The sequence below is a fragment of the Myodes glareolus genome, chromosome 15, assembly GCF_982192425.1.
Source record: "Myodes glareolus chromosome 15, mMyoGla1.1, whole genome shotgun sequence".
NCBI lineage: Eukaryota > Metazoa > Chordata > Mammalia > Rodentia > Cricetidae > Myodes > Myodes glareolus.
Window position 1 is genome coordinate 71,988,124 of NC_142040.1, and position 19,704 is coordinate 72,007,827.

The window sequence follows — 19,704 nt, forward strand, 5'->3', positions numbered from 1 at the left end:
TCCTTGGGGAGGCTGTCAGCACTGTTGATGGCTTGTCTTCATTGTAGCTCAAAACACAGCATGGTTGCATGGGCATTTCTTTAGAAATTATTTTAGGAAAAAAATTCTTAATGTTATAATTTAGTCAAATTTTATCATAAATGTGAGTTAAAAATTTTGTTTTAATATTGGCTTGTTTAGATGCTGCCACTTAATAAATAATAATAATAATCATGCAGATGATGGAGCCAAACCCAGTCTTGGAGTCTATGTTATCTCTTTAAACATCCTTTTTAAAGCAATGGATGTGCACATTATGTTTATATATTTCATAACATGAAGTGGTATTTGCTGTTTTTGTTTTGAGGGATCTACCGTCCCTTCTGTAGGTCAGTGTTTGACAATACCTCATGAGTGCCACCTCCTGGGCACTTGACGTGCATTGCCAGTGTCACTAGGTAACCTCTGAAGAAGGACAAGTTCCGGTGGCGTAGCACAGGATGGAACTGGCAGGAAACGCAGTGACTAATTGCCTGTCTGGGTTAGATTCCAATGCAAAATGGTAACCTGGCACTCAGATGGTTGACAGACTTGGGCGCCGGACTAGGCGAGCTCCCATTTTATCTTGTCAGGAAGCAGAGATGACCACACGACTCTGACTTTCAGAGCCATATCTAGGAGTCAGGCTTTTATCCCCTCCCGCCTCTGGAAGTCTTGCACTTCCGAGGATAGTTACAGCTCTTCAACTCTCAGCCAATGACAGCTGGGAAGGCTTAGTGGGAGGACACATCCTGTTAAAGCCATTTTAAGAAGTGTGCACCGACTAGATCTGTGGCTCAAGAAACTTTCTTTGCGAAAGGAAGGAAAATATTCCAAGTGCAAAATTTCTGTAGCAAGGAATGATAAGAAATTATCTTCACCCTGGTGTGTAGCCGTCCTGACTCACTAAGGCAATGGACTGAGCCAAACTTGACAATGAATGGCCAGGTAAAATATACGAGCTGCTTTAGGAGTCAGGAAGTTGATGACCTATACAACCAGCCAAGACTAGAAAAAAATGTCAGTCCTTAGATGCAGTATCCCACAGAAAGATGTCAAAGCATAGAGGGCCATGGACCAGTGCTACAGGACAGACAAGGTACCTGATGATCCAGGGGGCTTCCTGAGAAACTGAGCCGTTAAAGAACCTGCAGCTGTTGTTTAAGTGAAGCAAGAGAGGAAGCCAGCACCTCTGCAGAACTCCAGAGGGGTGAGCAGAGAGATGGGGGCCAACTTCATGAGATCAGCCCCAGAATTCAGAGATGAGTGAGACAGGTAAGGGGATGGCTCTATATCTACTCCTGGAAAGCACTACGTCCTAGGGTCTGAATGCTGAGGCCTCCGGAAGCTTAAGAAGGGGAGTTGCTGCTGAGCCATATGTTTTTTGATGAGCCAGTATGTTTTTTGACTGGATGGGTTTCTATTACATATATGTGAATACAAGTTATTAAACGTACTAAATGAGTGATTAAGTTGCAAATACAAAACCTAATACTTTCTGAATCTCTCTCTCGTTTGTGTGTGTGTATGCGTGTGCCTCTGTGTGTGTGTGTGTGTGTGTGTGTGTTTTATGTGACTCTCCTTGAACTTTTCAAGATAAAATTAGCCCACCAGGCCATAGAGCTTACATTCTGTATATGAGGGACCCATCTGAATCAAAGAGAGAGTGTGTAAGCAGCAGTGATTACTGTCTTAGAGCAGAAGTGAAGGACAACACAGGTTCTATCTTGCTCCAGAAGCTTGAACCCTAAGCCCTAGTTGGTCTCTGGCTCCAGGTTCCTTGGTCCTCCAGAACTGTGTGCGCCTTAAAAGAGGCTCAGTACATATTTAATGAGTTAACATATGGGCCCTGCTTCTGCCTTCTCCTCTCTCTTTCCATAACCTAGTGGGAAGAGTGGGGGCTAAAATGTTGTGAAAACGTAGGAAAAAAGTGTGATGCTATAAGCAGCCAAAAGAGTAGAAACCCCTGATCCTTCAGTACTTCTGTTGTGTGCCATAATGGGGAGAGAAAAAAAGCCAACTCAGGAACAGAAACAGTCCATCGATAAAATGGATAATGGACACCTCTAGAATTGTATTTGATAAAACTAGAAAGATGGAACCATAAAGAAACAGTCTTGGGCTTCACTGGACAGAGCTTGTATCTGGTCACTATTAATCTACTCACAGTGTAATAGTGCCATTAAGCTAAAGGAATTAATACCTCATTAAGAAAATTAGTATGGAAATTAAGTACTGTAGGATATCTACTGTGCTAAAGGCCAAAGTTTTCAAAGGTAGACTTAATAGGTTGTCACCATTATTGATGAAATGTTCTCTGAAGATATTATGTGCACAGTGGGAAGGTATACTGCATGCTGAGAAAATAGCAACACCCTCCATGGTCCCAGTGATATGCCTTCAGTCAGCAGGTTGCATATTATTCAAGCATCCAGGAGGACTTCGAGATGAACACTCACTTTACAAAGTAAATATTCTCCTTCTCCAAATAATTTATCGATTTCCATGTCTCAGTGTCCTGAGTTGAGCTACAGTGGCATCCGTCCGCTTGGCCTGTGAGGTCTGTGGATTTCCTTCATCACTCCAGTCACGGAGTATTTATAGCATTTAGTACATTCCAGACACGGACCCAGTCCTGAGTGGATGGTGACAGATGATGCAGCCCTGACCCTGCCTGTGTAGGGCCCAGCATCTAATGAGAAATTCTGCCATAAATAAAATCATCTGAATAGCTAATGTAGGACTGAGTCAAAGGTTCTTGGGGTTGTATTACATTTTATTCCAAAATGGATTTATCATTAAACCTGATCCTAGACCATGCTAGGAATTAATCCCCTCACTTGATGTCTAATTATTTTTAAGCCATATCTGGATTATAACTGGCTTTCTAATTCTCCGCTTCTGAAACTGAGCAGCAAGGCATGGCAGACACATTCCATGGGTTCTTCATCCAATGGGTCACTCTGAAGCCATTCAACGCTGACTGTGGCGACTTCTCTCCTCCTTCAATGACTGTAACAATGAAGGCAGGGGAGAGAAATCCTATGCACCCACATGCTACTTACACTGGTACAAAGCTCTCAGCCTTACTAAGCATACACAGGCCCAGCCAGCAGCTACTCCACAGGCCTCCTACTTTTGAGCTTCATAGCTGAGCAAACCTTTCCATGGAAAGCTCAAGCTGCAACTGTGTCTTTGGTTCTAGACCAAAACTCCAAAACTGTCAACATCAGTGGCAACTGAGCTCCCCCTGAGATTTTTATCGCTGTATAACTTACTGAACTCGTGATTTTAAGAATAGGACCATTGCCATGAAAACATCTTACTCATAAAGGCACTATGAACTTGGGGGCTCATTTGGAGCCTGGATGTGGCTGACAATGAGTGAGAACTCAGTCTCTCTGGGTCTGTGGTCATAAGAGCAAGAGCAGAGACTAAGATTGTATAATAGTTGAGCACATTATAATCATTTAGTCCTACAAGGTTCCTGTTCTTTCTGATGAAGCTTTAGTGTTGGTTAATGTACGTCCTTCTGGGATGGCATTGTCCACGAGAGATCTTTTGTACTTATGTGCATACTCCATTGAAAATTTGATTCAAAACCTCTCTGTGTTCCACCTGCAAGTCAAAAATCAAACAGACTAGTTGGAGATGGTAGTGTTTGCTAATGTCCCAGGACCTGGAATACTGAGGCGGTGGGATATCAAATTCAAGATGAACCTTGGCTACATAGAGACAAACTGTCCCATAGAATACAGTAAGTTGGGGCAGTCTGGGCCAAACTGAAGCTAGATTGACAGGTCCATAGATTACCTTTACACAGCTGCACCCCTTGTACCAGCTTCCATGCCATGCAGCAAATTCTTCACCAGGTGCTTTATCTTTCTGAGCAAATAAAGAGACTCAAATGTGTGGGGGAAAGTGTTTTCTTCTCAGGGTGTCATTTGCACTTTGAAGTGCACGGTATTTGCTGGGCAGCCTAGGTCTTCAATTGGTCTCAAAGACTCTCTGTGAGGTCCTCGGGCTTCAGAGACTAAATGCTGCTCTTCTGCCCACAGGAGCACCTCCCAAGTGAGTCTTTGTCAAATATCTTCTGTCGTTTTTATGTAGCAAGGAAAACTAAAGATTTGGGGAAAAATAATTGTGTTCGATTGTGTTCAGCAATCGGATGCTGTTTCCATAACTGACAGAATCATTTCAAATCCTGCTGCGGTAGTTTGCTTGGCCTGGTAACAATTCTACACTTAATAATTATGCTGTAGTATATTAAAGATTAATATTGTTGCTTTATGATAGCAAATATTTAAATCTAAGGGGCAAAATTATTGTCAAGAGAGCAGATAAAATCATATTAATAATTGGTTTTACCCAAGCTTTTCACAATGTGACTTTCTCCAATCAAGGACATTGCACTCGTTGGGTTTGTTAAATCTCTATTCTTTATTGCATTCTTATTGAGTATAAGAGTAAAGAAACAAAAATTTAAAAAAGCAATGCCACTTTCACTATGGTTATATCCACCAGAAACTCATGCTTTCCATATGGCCTCTTTAAACGATCCCAATTCCAAAAATAATAAGTCACAGCGATTGGTTCAGTGTAGACTAGGAGGAAATTATAAGTATGTTGGCTTTCTCCTGAATGGGTGCTTGTGTTTGGATAGCAGTTGTGATGTTTAAAGAGTAATGGAATGTTAGAAACGACCAGAACCCACAGCATTGTAGGATGACAGCTGTTATTATAAGCAGAGTTTTAGAACCCTAAACCTTCGCTCTAGTGCAGAATCCCTGCTTCAGGTCTCCAGGTGGCTTTGCAGGCAAGAAGGGCCCTGATCAGAAGAGGGAGTCCATCAAATCTCTCCCCTTTGAGCACTGGATTTTACCTAGTTGTCATGTTAATATAATATAGTAATAATAATAATCTTATTAATAATAGTAAAGACATAGAAAAGAACTTAAGCCCTTAGAATGGTTCTGTAAGTGTAGCTAAGCTGTAGTCACCCATAATGGCAAAATGGGGTCACAGGCAGAGCAAATCCCAAGGTGAGAAGCACACTTAGTGTGTGGTTCTGTCAGTGAAGAATGATTCCTGGCCTCTCTGGGGAGCTACACGCAGAAATTTGTTACTTTGAGCTAGTTAAATACCAGGTCACTCCCAGCTCCAGGCAGCCTATCCGGCCAAGTAATGCCAAAGCAAAAAGCAGACACCTTTCAGTCCTGTCCCGAGACCCCAACTCACCTCAGTCTCCTTCATAGGTTACACTTGAAAGACCTTCATATTCCCAGAGACATCCTGTGGGTGTTTTCCTACAGCAAATGATCTGTGCAGTCAGTGTGTTTTTCTATGTGCTTTCAGTGCCTGCATCGGGGCCCAGGACCCTTACTGTGGCTGGGATGTGGTGATGAAGAAGTGTGCCAGCCTGGAGGAGAGCCTGAGCATGACCCAGTGGGAGCAGAGCATCTCCACCTGTCCGGTAGGTGCCCGCCCTGCCCAGCCTCTAAAGGTATCATCGATGGGAAGCAGACTCACAGGGGTAGGCTTTCCAAGTGGATCAATCCGCTGTTGCAAACCCAAAGCCAAGTTGTGTTTTCTAAGCCTGTTCTGTTCCTGGCTTGCAGGAGGACCACACAGGGTGCTCTCACCTGCTTTACATTGATTTGAAATACATAAGATTCAACGGTACTGTTGAGCATAAGATCCTGGTTTTTATAACTTTTATTTATTTCTTTGTGTGCAGAATCTGGTGTGGACTCTTGTCCCTGTCATGCTAATAAACATGTGAACTTCCACACACCTTCACTTCCCCTGGGGCTGTAATTCTCCAAGCTGACATAAGGAAAGGTTTGAAGAGTAAGTTAAAGGCTGTTACTGTGGCCCCATGTGGAGCGGATTCCCAGACCTTGGTCAGGGTCACTGGAAGGCCTGGAAGAGGCAGCCTGTGTGCATTTCTACATGGGACCCTGAGGAATGAAGAGAAACTGGCCTGTGTTTACAGCCAGAGCCTGAATCCAAGAAAAGCAAATCTCACTGTTTGCTCGGGATGTCTGCTTGGATCCTCGCTCCTGGAGAAGCCGGTTTTCCTTTATTTCTGTCTTCCGCCTTGTACTCTAGCTTGTGAACAGAAACTACCAACATTAATGTACTCACAGGACTGAGGCAGCTGTCGCTTGGTGCCGCAGCTGTGAGTTTCTGCCTGCTGCTTCTGAGCACCTCTGCAAGGCAGGGCAGGGACTGTACTCTCCCTGAATACCTTAGACAGACCTCAGGCTGCTGAGCTGCCAATGCAGCTCCCAGAAACAGCCCCTTCCCTATCTAAGCCATATGCTAATGAAGCCTGTCCTCCAGCTCCTAAGGAAGTGGAGCAGAGTGAAAGTGGAGGCTGAGCAGCCTTCCGGAATGTTCCCAAGGGTGGTGAGTCCTTCACACAAAGGATCCTGTGTGGACATCATCACTTCTAGCCATTCAGTGCTCCCTGTGGGGGTTAGCTTAGACCAGTGGTTCTCAGCCTCTGGGTCAAGACTCCTTCGGGGATCAAAAGACGGGGTCACATATAAGGTATTCTGTAATAATTGTGTTACATTACAACTCATAATAGCAATATTAGAAGTTATGAAGTAGCAACAAAAGTAATCTTATGGTTCTGAGTCAATACCATATTTTAAAAAACCATCATTAAAGTGTGACATCCTTCGAAAGGTTCAGAACCACTGGCTTGGACCCTTCGACTTTGTAGTGCTAGGTCTTTTATTTTAAAAAAGGAATTTCTCTTCCTTATCTCTTGAAAATGTTTTGAAAATATCATGAACGGAGGAAATCCCCTTCTCGGTGCTGAACATGTTAAGAGCCCGAGAGCAGTCAACTTAAATCTCTTGCAGAAGGTGAAAACTCAATAAACAGCATCCAAAGGTCAGTCTGTGCAGACATGTGCTCGTAGACAGCCATGCATCTTCGCACAGGCTTTTGTCCTTGCGTTTGATGGCTAAAAGAAGGTGGAAGAAGCAGATGGCACCACTGCAGTTTCTCTCGAATGGTAGGAACATTTCTCCTGCAGCGATGGTTACACGTGTGAGCATCTGCGCGGAGAAGGCTATGCAGAGGGACAATCACCCCATGTCTTTACTATAACAGGTGCCCGTCTTGGGTATTCTACAGAGCGAGTGTGAGATGGAGGGATCTGAGGTTCAAGACATGACCAAATGTTGTCACCCATGTTGTCTCACGCTAACGAGAAGGCAGATTCAGTTAAATCTTCAAGACAGCATGGGCATGTCGTGGTGCTAGAATCACGACTCTGAGATGGGACCTCATATCCAATATCAGCTACACAGAACAAGATCTTTTTTCTAGACATGGGTATATTTATTATATAGAACCCCATCCTCTTACCCAGTGGATTTTTCTACATCAAGATATACTTTTGGCAAGTTAAGAATATTAAAAGAAAAAAATAGCAATAATCTTACTTAGGTTTTAAATTTTTTACTTTAAATGTCACTTGTATATTATTTGCTCTTTCACTTAGATTTCACTCATTAGATGTATCTGTGATATGCACATGTCATGAGTTTGTTATGATATTGATTTTAAAGCGTGTGTTTTTTATGTTGCTGTCTTTGTAATATAGTCTCTGCAGTCTCCTCAGTACTGAGGCCTAAGCCCAAAAGTTCACACTTGGTAGGCCAGTGCTGTGCCATCAGGGTCTGACCTTGTGGGTGCAGTGTTGAGGGGTTCTAAATGCCAGCTCGTTTTACGCATAATAAATGCCAACAGGGTTTCTTTTTATGGCCAGTTAATATTTCCCATTCCTTCTGAAGGATGCTTACCTGCATCTTTACCCATAGCAAGTCGAACTCCATATATAAGTTGAGACCTTTGGAAAGAAAGCAAGCATTAGTCTACGTAAACGTGTATGTTGAAAGAAAGGGAAGTGATGTTACTACATTAGGTTCACTGAGTTGAAGACATGTTGACAGGAAGTGACACCCCGGACACACTCATGTGAACCCATCAAGGAAATAAATCTTCAAACCCCTAGGTCAGGGTTAGCAGTTAAAGAATGTAGGCCTGGAGGGATGGCTCAGCCGTTAAAGGCTAGGCTCACAACTAAAAATATAAGAATGTATGTCGCTTTTGTAGAGTACCTAAATTTGGTTTCCAACACCCACATTAGGAGGCTCACAACCTCCTTACCATCACATCCTGGCCCATAGGGCACCTGCACCTCCCCACACGCATATCCAAACGACTAACACTGAAACAGATGGCTCTTGAACAGATACTCTGCCAGTGGCAGGGTCCCAGCTGGATGCTCCAGTTAAACTTTGCGTACCCTGTGTGAGTCGCCGCTGTTTCTCTTTGGTTCTGGCAGAATATTTGACACTACCTTGCTTATAAAGCATGGACATTTATTACCCACAGTTCTGGAAGCCAAACGGTACAAGGCCAAGGCAACAACATTTGCTCTCATGAGAATTTCTTGCTGGGACTCCACACGGGGGAAAACAGAAGAGCCTTGGAGCTGGGGCCACACTGGCAATCCTCTCGAAAAACATGTCACACATCCTCTAAAGAGGAACCTTCATGGTCTGATCAGCTCTTAACAGCCCATTTCTGAATGCTATCACCATGGCAATGCTTGAATTTTTGGAAGAGACACTGTGAACCCCAGCAGTGGTTCTCTGGGGCTTTCATTTTAAAAAGCACACCTATTTTCCACCAAAGAGGACCATTTTAAAATGACTACACATATTTACTCTCGAAAGAAGACTGTAAGGTAGTTTATCGGCATGCTATAGAATATCCTATTTCTTTAAAAATTAATTAAAAGTATTTCTGCCCAATTTAAAGAGTTGTGGTGCTTGAGTAATATACTTAAACGAGCATGCACAGACCAAGGTCAATTACATGTCCTTGCCTGAGTCTCAGCCGTGTGAAAAAAAAGACCTGTGGTCTTAGGAATCTGCCTGGGCTTCACTTATGCCCTCACACCATTAATGTCCTTTGGGAAAAATGCACGGCATCACATAATGCAATACGATGCATCCTTGTTTCAAAATGTGTCCTGGGAGAACCAGCAGCATGGACCAGATGAGCATTTCAGAGTCTCCTGACGGAGGTTCTACTCAGGACACTGCACAACCAGGAGCTTCGTTCCAAAGATACTCAGGCAGTGTCCGGAACCACAGCCTACATTTAGATGGCAACAGCTGAACTTCTGGTGCGCTTCCCTGGGGGTCTATAACCACTAGGAAAGAAGCCAGGCTTTGCATCTCGAGTTTCTGGCAGGCTCTGGTCTAGAGGAATATGACTTCCCTGTTCTCGGCCTCTTCGCAAATGAGGAAATGATAAAGAGAAGAATGGCCCAACCCCGCCCTTTATATTCAGAGAGCAGATGAAACGTTGTTGCTGTATATTGCCATAAAATGTAAGGCGGGGAGAGAGAGAAGAGAAGAAAATAGACTCTGTCCCAGGCCGAGGAAAGAGAGTTGGTTCCTGTAAATCATATTTTTACTTATAGCTGAGCTTGGTCCGGGCTCCTGATCCCAAGCAAGGCTTGCATGCACTTCTGGATGGTGGCCTTTTCTAGGGTGTGACCCACAGGACAGGACCCATATGCTCGTTCCCATCTTTCATTGTTGAGCCCTCTTGCTGTATCCTTGAGAATGTCCCTTAAGTATCATTCCGCCTCTAGGAACTGCGGGTTGACTCCGCAAGTGTTGTTTCCTGCTTGGCTTGTGGGCTGTTTAATGTCCATGCTGCTCTCCAGAGATGGGCATTACTGCTTCACTTTATTGATGCACTAACTGGGACTGACGGGCACTAAATAGAGATCGCCCCTATGCACTAGTCCACTGCATGCCACACGGGACTGCAGCCCAGTCCTCTGCGAAGGCACAGTCTTTCCTTACAATTCATCTGTAGAGATAGATGTAGGCTTAGGGGGGATATTAAATTGATGTCATAACACAAGTCAACTTCCTGAGGAGCTTATTCAATATCCTGCTTCATGCAGTCACTGGAAGTAGATATAAATGAATATGAAAATAAAGCAAGATCTGGTAATTCTGAGGGAAAATAAAATGTCCAGATAAACATTTGAGACCAGTTTAGCCACTGAGGAACAATAGTTGGGGGGTTTGGAGAGGTGGCTTGGTGGTTAAAGCACTTGTTACCTTTACAGAGGATGTGAATTTGGTTCCCAGCACCCATGTCTGACTGAATGACTTTTTCTCCAAATGATCCAACACCTTCTTCTGCCTTCACGTCAGCCTGCACACACACACACACACACACACACACACACACACACACACACACACACACCATTCATGAAAAACAAAGCTAAATCTCTTAATAAAGAATATTTGTCAAATAAGAATGTAAAGACGTGCCTCTGCTCTTGACTAATGGCGTGCACCCTGATCCAGAGGAGGGTTAGTGAATGAATGAATCAACATGGGAGGATAATTCTTAGTAGCACAAATGGCTCCTCTTTCACTAATGCCTGGAAATGCATTATTTCCTCAGTGTTGGAGAAGGTAAAGTTGTATGCAGCTGACTGTTGGAAGGTTCTTATATGAGAAAGATATAACAGAACTATTCTACAGAGGGCAGCTGAGCGCATAGCACAGGTTCCTGGACCAAGTCTTTTGCACTGGTTCTTGGGTGTTATAGATGCTTCTGACTTGGGCTGCAGTATGGAGTCAAGAAGGTAACACATTGAATCCCCAGTGGTTGCCACGCACTGCTGATGCATGCTGCATATTTTACTCTGGTGTAGTAGTTAATAGCACCTAGTGTGTGCTTCTGGATGAAAGTCACTTGGGAGAAACCTGGAGAGGACTTTGGACATTTATGCTAGGATTCATTTGTTTCATTTCATGTTTCCCAGTGCTGGAGCGGGACCCAGCCTTGTCTATGCTACTCAGGCATCTACTCACGGTGCCATTGCCGGCACATAAGCCCTCATTCCAGACATCCTTTTAAGGGAGGTTATGAAGATTTAAAAATATCTCAATTTCAAAAGTAAAGCCCAGGATGCACACCATTATTCCTAATCCTGTTTTCTAGGCAGATCCTCCATCTAACTCATTCAGAACCCAGCCAGGCATGGGACTAAATGTGTGCGGCATTCACTCACTGCTCTCATGCGCTCTTGAGGCTTGCGAGCGCTTCTGGCTCCAGAACGTCATGTGACAAACGTCAGCAGCTCTGGATTGAACATGCTGCCTCTTCTCTCTTAGCTTCCTCACTGCCAGACAGAACTGAAGACACCTTCTTTCCTTGAAGATTAGTCATGTGTGTTCCGAGCAGTGGCTTCCCAATGCCGCTCCTTCCCCTCCCACTGTTTCATGAAAATGATGTCTGTGCTTCATTGAACTTCACTCATTGTCACTCACATCAAGGATCCCCTCTGCTTTTCTATGCCGTTCTTTTCAGCTCGTCTTTTCTTTGGGCATATCTTTAGGAAGGAAATTCTAATAGCATCTCTCTGCAGAAAACCCTCATTCCAAGCCAGACCTAGAGAAAGAAGGTAGACTGACTAGTGTAGTGAATCTTCGTAGGAAGCAGGGGGAGGGTGGTTTCCAGGGACACGTAGAAATACGAAGGGATATTGTAAGATGACATTAAAGGTGAATGTTATATTCCACTCCATCTTCACATGCCAGTGCTCAGAACAGATGGAATTTAAAAAGGAGAACATTTTTCTGTCTCTGTTGAAGGAAAATAAATTTTATAGATGCCCCATACAATCTCCTTGTTGAGTCTTTCACAAGAATTAGGCCCTATGTCCATCCTAGGATCCAGCACTGGGCTTGTCTGCTCATTTGTTTGTAGGCTTACTTTTCCCTGAGATAAAAGTGGTGCTCTGGAGGCTTCTGGTTCCTTCTCCCACAACAGGATGAGCTTGGATCTAATAAACAGAAGAATGCAAAGAGAACACGTGGTTTACTCATCATTGGCTCCTTATCAGGCTAAGACTTCTCTGTCTTCATATTAAAATGAAGAAGCTGGGACGTTAGTCCTTTCTGTTCCCTTTTGGAAGGAAAACCTTGGACAAGGAACATAACCTTTGGCCCCAGGAGTCTCTCTTTTCAAGAGGTCCTTTACCACAGGCTTCAGAAAGTTGCTCACCATTCCTCCATCATCTCTCAAGCTATCTGTGGAATCAAGGGTCCTGTTCAGCTGCTTTCCTGGTCCTTTTCCACTCTGAACAACTCCACACAAGTACCCTATAAGTTTGTTTTTCATCCTCGGCAGTACAGCCCTACAACACCCTTAGTAGCTATTACATAGGGTCATAAACACGTACCAAGCCCTTCCTGGCCAGCATATAAACTCCAAGTGATACTCACAGCATAGCCCTGGCAATAATAAGCCTGAGAACTATGACTAACTCATTACTCAGGGTCACTGAGATGTGCATGGCATCAAATATCGCCACACTGAGATAACGTTTGTATAAGCAGAGACATTCATTCGTTTTCCAGCTGCCCAGACCCGAATAATAACACAGAAACTATATTAATTACAACACTGTTTGGCCAATAGCATAGGTGTATTTTTTAGCTAAGTCTTATATCTTAAATTAACCCATAATCCTTGTCTGTGTTAGTCACATGACTTGGTACCTTTTATCAGTGAGGCTTTCTCATCTTGCTTCCTCTGCATCTGAATGATGACTGCAGACTAAGCCTTTCCTCGTCCCAGAATTTTCCTACTCTGGTCACCCTGCCTATACTTCCTGCCTGGCTACTAGCCAATCAGCATTTAATTAAACCAATACAAGCGACAAATCTTTACAGGGTCCAAGAACATTGTCTCACAGTATATTTGGACCAAACCAGGATAAATCCTTCATGGACTTCTGTTGTCTGCTGTTTTTAAGGTGTATAAAACTATACATCAGATGTGTACATCTGTGGGGTTTTCTTTTTCCTTAAGTTTCCCATATTGATGGGTCATTCTGCCAAAACCTCATTCTTCCTCCTTTTCCTTGTCTTCTGTTCTGCTTTATCTTTCTCATACTCTCTAGCAGTGAGCGATGCTACATGACTTTAAAATATTCTCACACATGCTGCCAATTTTAATTTTTGAAAACATTTTGAAAGAGTCACGCTTGACTCTTGAGATCTCTTTGTTTTCAGGCTATTTTATTTTTTTTACAGCTTCACCCTTTCTGACACCATTGCTTGTGTTTTCCTTCCAGACCAGAAACCTCACTGTGGATGGGAGCTTTGGCCCGTGGTCTCCATGGACACCCTGTACACACACAGATGGCACTGCTGTGGGATCCTGCCTCTGCCGGTTGCGCTCCTGTGACAGCCCGGCTCCACGGTGTGGTGGCTGGCAGTGTGAGGGCCCTAGGATGGAGATCACCAACTGTTCCAGGTATGTCCCCCATCACTGAAATGGACAGTCGCATGTCACCTGAGATGGTTGAGAGACCTGGGCAATCACTCTTAATACAAACAAGTTGATGAAGGTGGCAAAAGGAGAAGGACACCCTTCACTTAACTATTATATCATTTGTAGAAGAATGCTTTAAACTGTCATTTGAGTAGTAAATTAAAATTGCTTTTAAGCTCATAGTTAGATAGGAAAACATTACTAATTTACTCTATGTATTTGGCTTCTTTGAGGGAAATGCCCATTACATATGTCTCTGAAATATGTGACAAATAATCCCTACTGCTGGAGCCTGATACATTAGCTAGAAGGAGTCTTTGCTCCATGCAGAACTCAGCATTCCCCACCTCTACTGTCTTTAACCCCTGGTAATCTAGACAGTGCAGATGTTGTGATCCACTGGGGTGGATTGTGTTCTTTGAGTTGTCTCATGTTCTTTCCTCACTGGACTTGCTTGTCCTGTCTGCCTCCCCTTACACCATAGCATCAGAAGTGCTTCCTGAGTTCCTTGTCAAGTCCCCTTCTACTGTGACTATAATAAGCCATTTCTTAAGATCTTACCTGCTTTTCACAAGTTTAAAATGCAGAAGGGGTGAGGGAAATTATCTCCGAAGGTACTGACAAAAGGTAGACTTGGGTAATCGAATTGTGTGAAGGGCAGGAAGACATAACTAACTTGCCTGGGAAGGGTGGTCACAACAGTGTATATGATAAAAAAAAAATAGGCAGGCCTTGCTCTTGTCAGCAGCTTTCATACCACTCCCTAGAGTTTAAAGAAGGCAAGGAGGGCTACAATGGCAAGGCTGTATAATAAAACAGAAAACACAGGTGTGTCGTCATTGTGTCTTGCTCCATATAATGTCTATTCAAGGAGGTGGCTTCCATAAGTGCCTGGCGGAAGCCTGACATAGGTTACTAAACTTACTCTGAAGATGACAATAAGGCAATTTCCTGCTGTTTCATTACTAAAAAACTAGAGTTTGGGGCTATCATTGTTTGTCCCGCAGGCTGCAGTTCTTGTTGGAAACTCATCCTCTCAACAAGCTTGCAGCGAAGCTTATTTCTGATTAATATCACCAGTCAGCCTGCTTCAGTGAGGCTGCGGGAGTGTAAGCACATGGCCATGTACTGACTCCACTGTCAAGATCGCCCGTCCTCTGTGCCATGACTTCATGGGGCTCCGTGGTTAGCATCCACTGCATCTCAGCTGCTTCTGGAAGTTTGCAAAGCTGAGCTCATATACTAAAGAGCTACGGAGAAACTCGCCTCACTCATTTCTTGATTTCTTATAGTCCTGCCAACTTTAGATGCTTTTATTTATTTACTTTTGCATACACAACATGTTCTTCCTGTTATAAATCAAATATATCATAAAGCGCCACATAATTTTTTTTAACACATAGGAAATTAAAAATTTTTAAAGTGATATGAGAATCAGTGTGCTTCTGTTTTTCTAACCATTTTCTTTCCTCAGATGAAAATCTTTAAAAGCAGAAATAGCTAGTTTAGGTTGAAGTTTTTGTAAAGTTCTAATAATCTAGCGAGTTGTAGAGCTGTGGGTAGAAGGGCAGAAGAAACTGGCTTGTTATTTTTATAAGGAACATAGGAGGGTTGGTATCATTTTAACTAAATTATCAATAATCAACAATTTGTTATGCATTAATTTAACAGTATCTGCTTTGTTCCTCTAAGTGCTAGGTTTTAGCTGGTAAATCGTAAAACTCAAAAATATATTTTAAATTTCTCAGAAAATTTTATTTTAAATAAATGTTAATTACCTTAATTTATATATTTAATTCTATGTCTTCAGTGTTACCATATAATACCTTTGTGTCTTAAAGAAATGCATGAAGGGAAAATGAAGGCTAGGCGAACTGATCTTGTTCTGCGCAAACGAAAATCCAGTAGCTGAGGATGCAGGATGCCTGTGGGGCCTTTGTGATTAACTAATAGGAGTACTAAGGCTGGAGATGGCTCCAGGATTAAGAACCCTGGCTGCTCTTCCAGAGATCCTGTATTCAGTTTTCAGCACCCACACGGTTATAGGTGGCTCATAACCGTCTGCGACTGTAGTTCCATAGGACCCCAATGCCCTCTTCTGGTGTGCAAATGCCCATGTAGATAACACATAAATGCATAAATAAATGAATCTTAAAAAATAAAGTTTCCAAAGGCATTATGCAAAGGAGCTTGGGTCATGCACTAAAATGAATGCTCTCATGCTCAGAATGATAAAATACTTACAACTTATTTTTAATAGCACAGGGAAATGTCTATGGGAGATATTTAAATTATAAAGACTCTTAATATATTATCACTATATGAAAAATTACACTCTTGAAATATTGTGTGTCAATAGCAATCTATTTTGTAAGCAACTTTGGTGAAATAGAATCATTTTTTCTTTTATTCTTAGTATGACTGTATTATTCTGTATGTACAATAGCTCAATAGAACAGTTGCACATGAATTTATGATTTTGTATTAAATATCATCCCCTTTGGGAAGGTTCTACTTGTCCTTGGCATGCACACTGCCTATAGGGCCACACATGCTCACTGGCATTAGATTCAATAGAACGTGCTCTATGTAATTTTTCTGTCTCAGGGGTACTGCTCACAGGTTATGATGGATGTGACCGGAGTCAAGTAAAATTGGGAATTCTGTAGGTTTAGAATTCATTTCTAATACTTTGTAGTAAAATAACATTTTAAAGTTTGAAATTCTCATGACTAAAATTTTGTAAGTGTTTCAAACAAAATAGGCATATTTGGAATGATTTGTTGCTTTCACATCAGAGGCCAACTGCAAGGGACCTCACAGTAGCAGAGGTGACCATTCTACTCCGTCCAAAGGCTGTGATTCCACACAATCTAATAGTCCACCCACTGGACAAGGGCATTCACAGTCAGAGCAGACAGAGCCCAGAGTCTGAGCTGGCTTGACTGAGATGTTGAATCACTTCTTCTCCCACAGGAATGGAGGCTGGACTCCCTGGACCTCTTGGTCACCCTGCAGCACCACCTGCGGCATTGGCTTCCAGGTGCGGCAACGCTCCTGCAGCAACCCCACACCCAGGCATGGAGGCCGCGTGTGTGTGGGCCAGAACCGGGAGGAAAGGTAGGTGCCAGCTGGGCTCCTAAGCCAGCATCCTCATGCTTCCTTCCATCCCTGTACGCCCAGTTTTCCTTGGAGGTCTAGCTTGGTTTTCATCTACGGAATTCCTCTTTTAAGCTAAACTGCACCTTATTTTTCTGACATTCTTCAATTCTGACCCAAGGTTCCCACGAAGAGCCTCGTTCTGGTCCCGTTTCCCTGCATGCTTGAACTGACTCAGGGAATCCATTCTCACGTCACTGGATGCTTAGGAACTAAGGGTATCTGTGTGCAGGGTGTCTGTGCACCCAGCACATTAGCCTGCTGGAGGATGGTTGTTGAGATATTAGGTTAGTCCTGTCTCAGCAGCTACCCATCTCTAGAGGTCCTGGTGATGAGGGCAGGTAAGATAAAAACGTCCCCATGAGACTGGGGTGCAGGCAGTGGAAAGGAACGCAGGGGAGGATGTGTCTGTCTACCCTCTAGTCTGCGAACAAGCATCCCCCATGAGCCGTGTGCCATACTCTCCACAGTGGAAATTGCCTCCCAGGAAGACTTTGCCTCTTCAAGGCCCCATCAGGACATTTCACCATAGACGTGAATCCAACAAGCTGTGTTTATTTGTTTGTTTGTTTGTTTGATTGTTTATAGAACTAACCATTTTTCTTTGTCTGCAAAATCTACTCTTTGTTCTTTTTCTCTCCCTTGCCTACTGAATGCATATTCCATTCTGTCACTGCTGGGAGGGAAAACTTGCAGTTGAAGTTCGTATTATTTTTAGTATATTACACATGTGCACACATGTGTGCACCCTCCCCCCCCCACACACCATTCTATTGAATGGCTCCCAGTGCCTTTTAATACAAAGATATAAGCTCCTACTCAGTGTCTCGGGTTCAGGGAGTCTCATAAAAATTCCTTCTCTCTATGTGGCCATGTACTTTGGGGAACAAAAACAGGCTCACTTTTTCTTTTATGTAGGTATTGGGTACATTTTGAAAGCAACAAGAAAGACCATTTTGTTTCTTTGTTCACCAAGTTTCTTACTTACTAATTAAGATTTTATTCCTTTTGACTAAGAATGAGAGGAAGGTTACTGCCACACATGTCAGGATTTGTCAGTTTTGAAATGGTCCCCTGAGATAGTCTTGTTAGGTTCGTAGTGTTCCATCTAACACCAGTTGGTAGGCAAAAAAGCTGGATACAGAAGCATTTTCTTATTACTTGCAAGATTTTAAGCTAGCTGGAAGGTTTCAACACTGTGAGTCATCACACTGTGTGTCCTAGCTGGAAAGTTTGCTGCAAGGTTTCAACACTGGGAATAGTCACACTGTGTGTCCTAGCTGGAACGTTTCAACACTGGGAATAGTCACACTGTGTGTCCTAGCTGGAACGTTTCAACACTGCGAATAGTCACACTGTGTGTCCTAGCTGGAAGGTTTCAACACTGTGAATCGTCACATTGTGTGTCCCATTCAGATAAAACCGCATCTGTCTGTGCAAATGCTTTGCTGGTGTCCCAGCACTGCACAGACACCGTCTCCTTCCCCAGGCTGAACAGACAAGAAGGCCAAGGCTGTATCACTCTGTGGCTTCATGCACCATGTTCTGTCCCTCCCCTTGAATTCATAAAGCCTTACTTTCAGAAAAGAATTTAAAAACAATGCTAGGCTGTTTGGCTGTCTCACACCTAACATGTTCTGCATTTACAGGAGACATGTTTGGGGGCCTTAGATAAGGGATTACTTACTAGAGGAAATTTTTTACTTCAAATAATAAAGACATGAAATGTAAGAATGTGGACTATGTATTGTTACTGTAAATGAGCGCCTCTTTTATGTATGCTCTCCAGAGGGCAACAGGAATCTCAGAAGAGCCAAATACTCAAATTTATTGCCATGTTGCATGGGGAGATCACCTCATCAAGAAAACCCATCCTGATCCTGGCAGTGGAGATATATGATGATGGATTAAGGGAGAGGAGGGGACAGGATTCTAGGAGCAAGTAAATGAAATAATCAATACTTTTTATTATATTTAAATGGCACTAAACTCTCTCCACAAATTCAGTGAATGCTGTCAACATAGTTAATGATTTCTGCAAAAAGTTTTCAATGTGTGGCTTAATCCAATGGGAGCTGAGCCCCAAGTAAAATTTCCTTGGATTTTCACTTAACTTCTTTTTTCACGTGTGCTATAGAATGTATGAATGTTCTTTTTACTTCTAATACTTCTTCAGAATGGATTTCTTGAGAGCCTACTTGAGGAACCAATTCTCCAAAGACTACCAATAAGACAGGATACAGCAGACATTGGTGCAAGAATCAAAATCTTTTTGGGTTAGTTTCTACTGCTCTGTCACTATGGTGCCATTGGCCCAAAGGGAAACAATGTACAATTGCTGTCCTACCCCGTCAGAGGGACCTCATGTCAAGGCTTCCAAGTTGTCTGCCAGATACTGCCCCAAGCCCTTGACAGCTGAGCCTTCTTAGAATGATCTCTAACTCATCACAATCTAAACTTATGAACTAGTTGCTATGGTCACAAGACACAGCCTCATCTGGCCATAGTGGCTTAGTAACAAGGAAATCTGCCCACCCAGCAGAGAAGGGGATTGTAGCATGACAGGGTACGTTTCCCTGGTGTCTCATCAGATTCTGTCGATCACAGACAGTTCTCTGTCCTCATGGAGCTTGAACCCTTCCATCTGTAGAATGCTGCTCATCTATTTGCAGGGTTCCCAATGCTATATCCCATTCAATTGTACCCCAAAAGCTCAAAGTGCCGCCACCTAAGTAAGGTGTGTCTGAGGCCCTGTTGCAGTAGCACTTCTTGGTTTGTCATCTCAACTCAAAAGTAAGGCCACTTTTGGGTATATATCCAACGGATGCTCAATCGTGCCACAAGGACATGTGCTCAACTATGTTCATAGCAGCATTGTTTGTCATAGCCAGAACCTGGAAACAACCTAAATGCCCCTCGACTGAAGAATAGATAAGAAAAATGTGGTACATTTACACAACGGTGTACTACACAGCAGAAAAAAATTAACACCATCTTCAATTTTGCAGGAAAATGGATAGAGCTAGAAAACATCGTTTTGAGTGAGGTATCTCAGACCCAGAAAGACAATTATCACATGTACTCACTCATAAGTGGTTTTTAAACATAAAGCAAAGA

General features: G+C 43.0%; 1 protein-coding gene across 6 annotated transcripts in view; it reads left to right on the forward strand.

Annotated features, from left to right (window-relative positions):
• The window catches only part of Sema5a (semaphorin 5A), a 438,077-nt gene that overhangs the window by 352,198 nt on the left and 66,175 nt on the right, over positions 1-19,704 (forward strand). For all 6 annotated transcript variants that reach the window (XM_085676576.2, XM_048457013.3, XM_085676579.2 and 3 more), the window contains 3 exons: positions 5,374-5,491; positions 13,229-13,410; positions 16,405-16,548. In XM_085676576.2, coding sequence (XP_085532702.1) covers positions 5,374-5,491; positions 13,229-13,410; positions 16,405-16,548 — 444 coding nt within the window. The remainder of the gene's footprint in view (positions 1-5,373; positions 5,492-13,228; positions 13,411-16,404; positions 16,549-19,704) is intronic.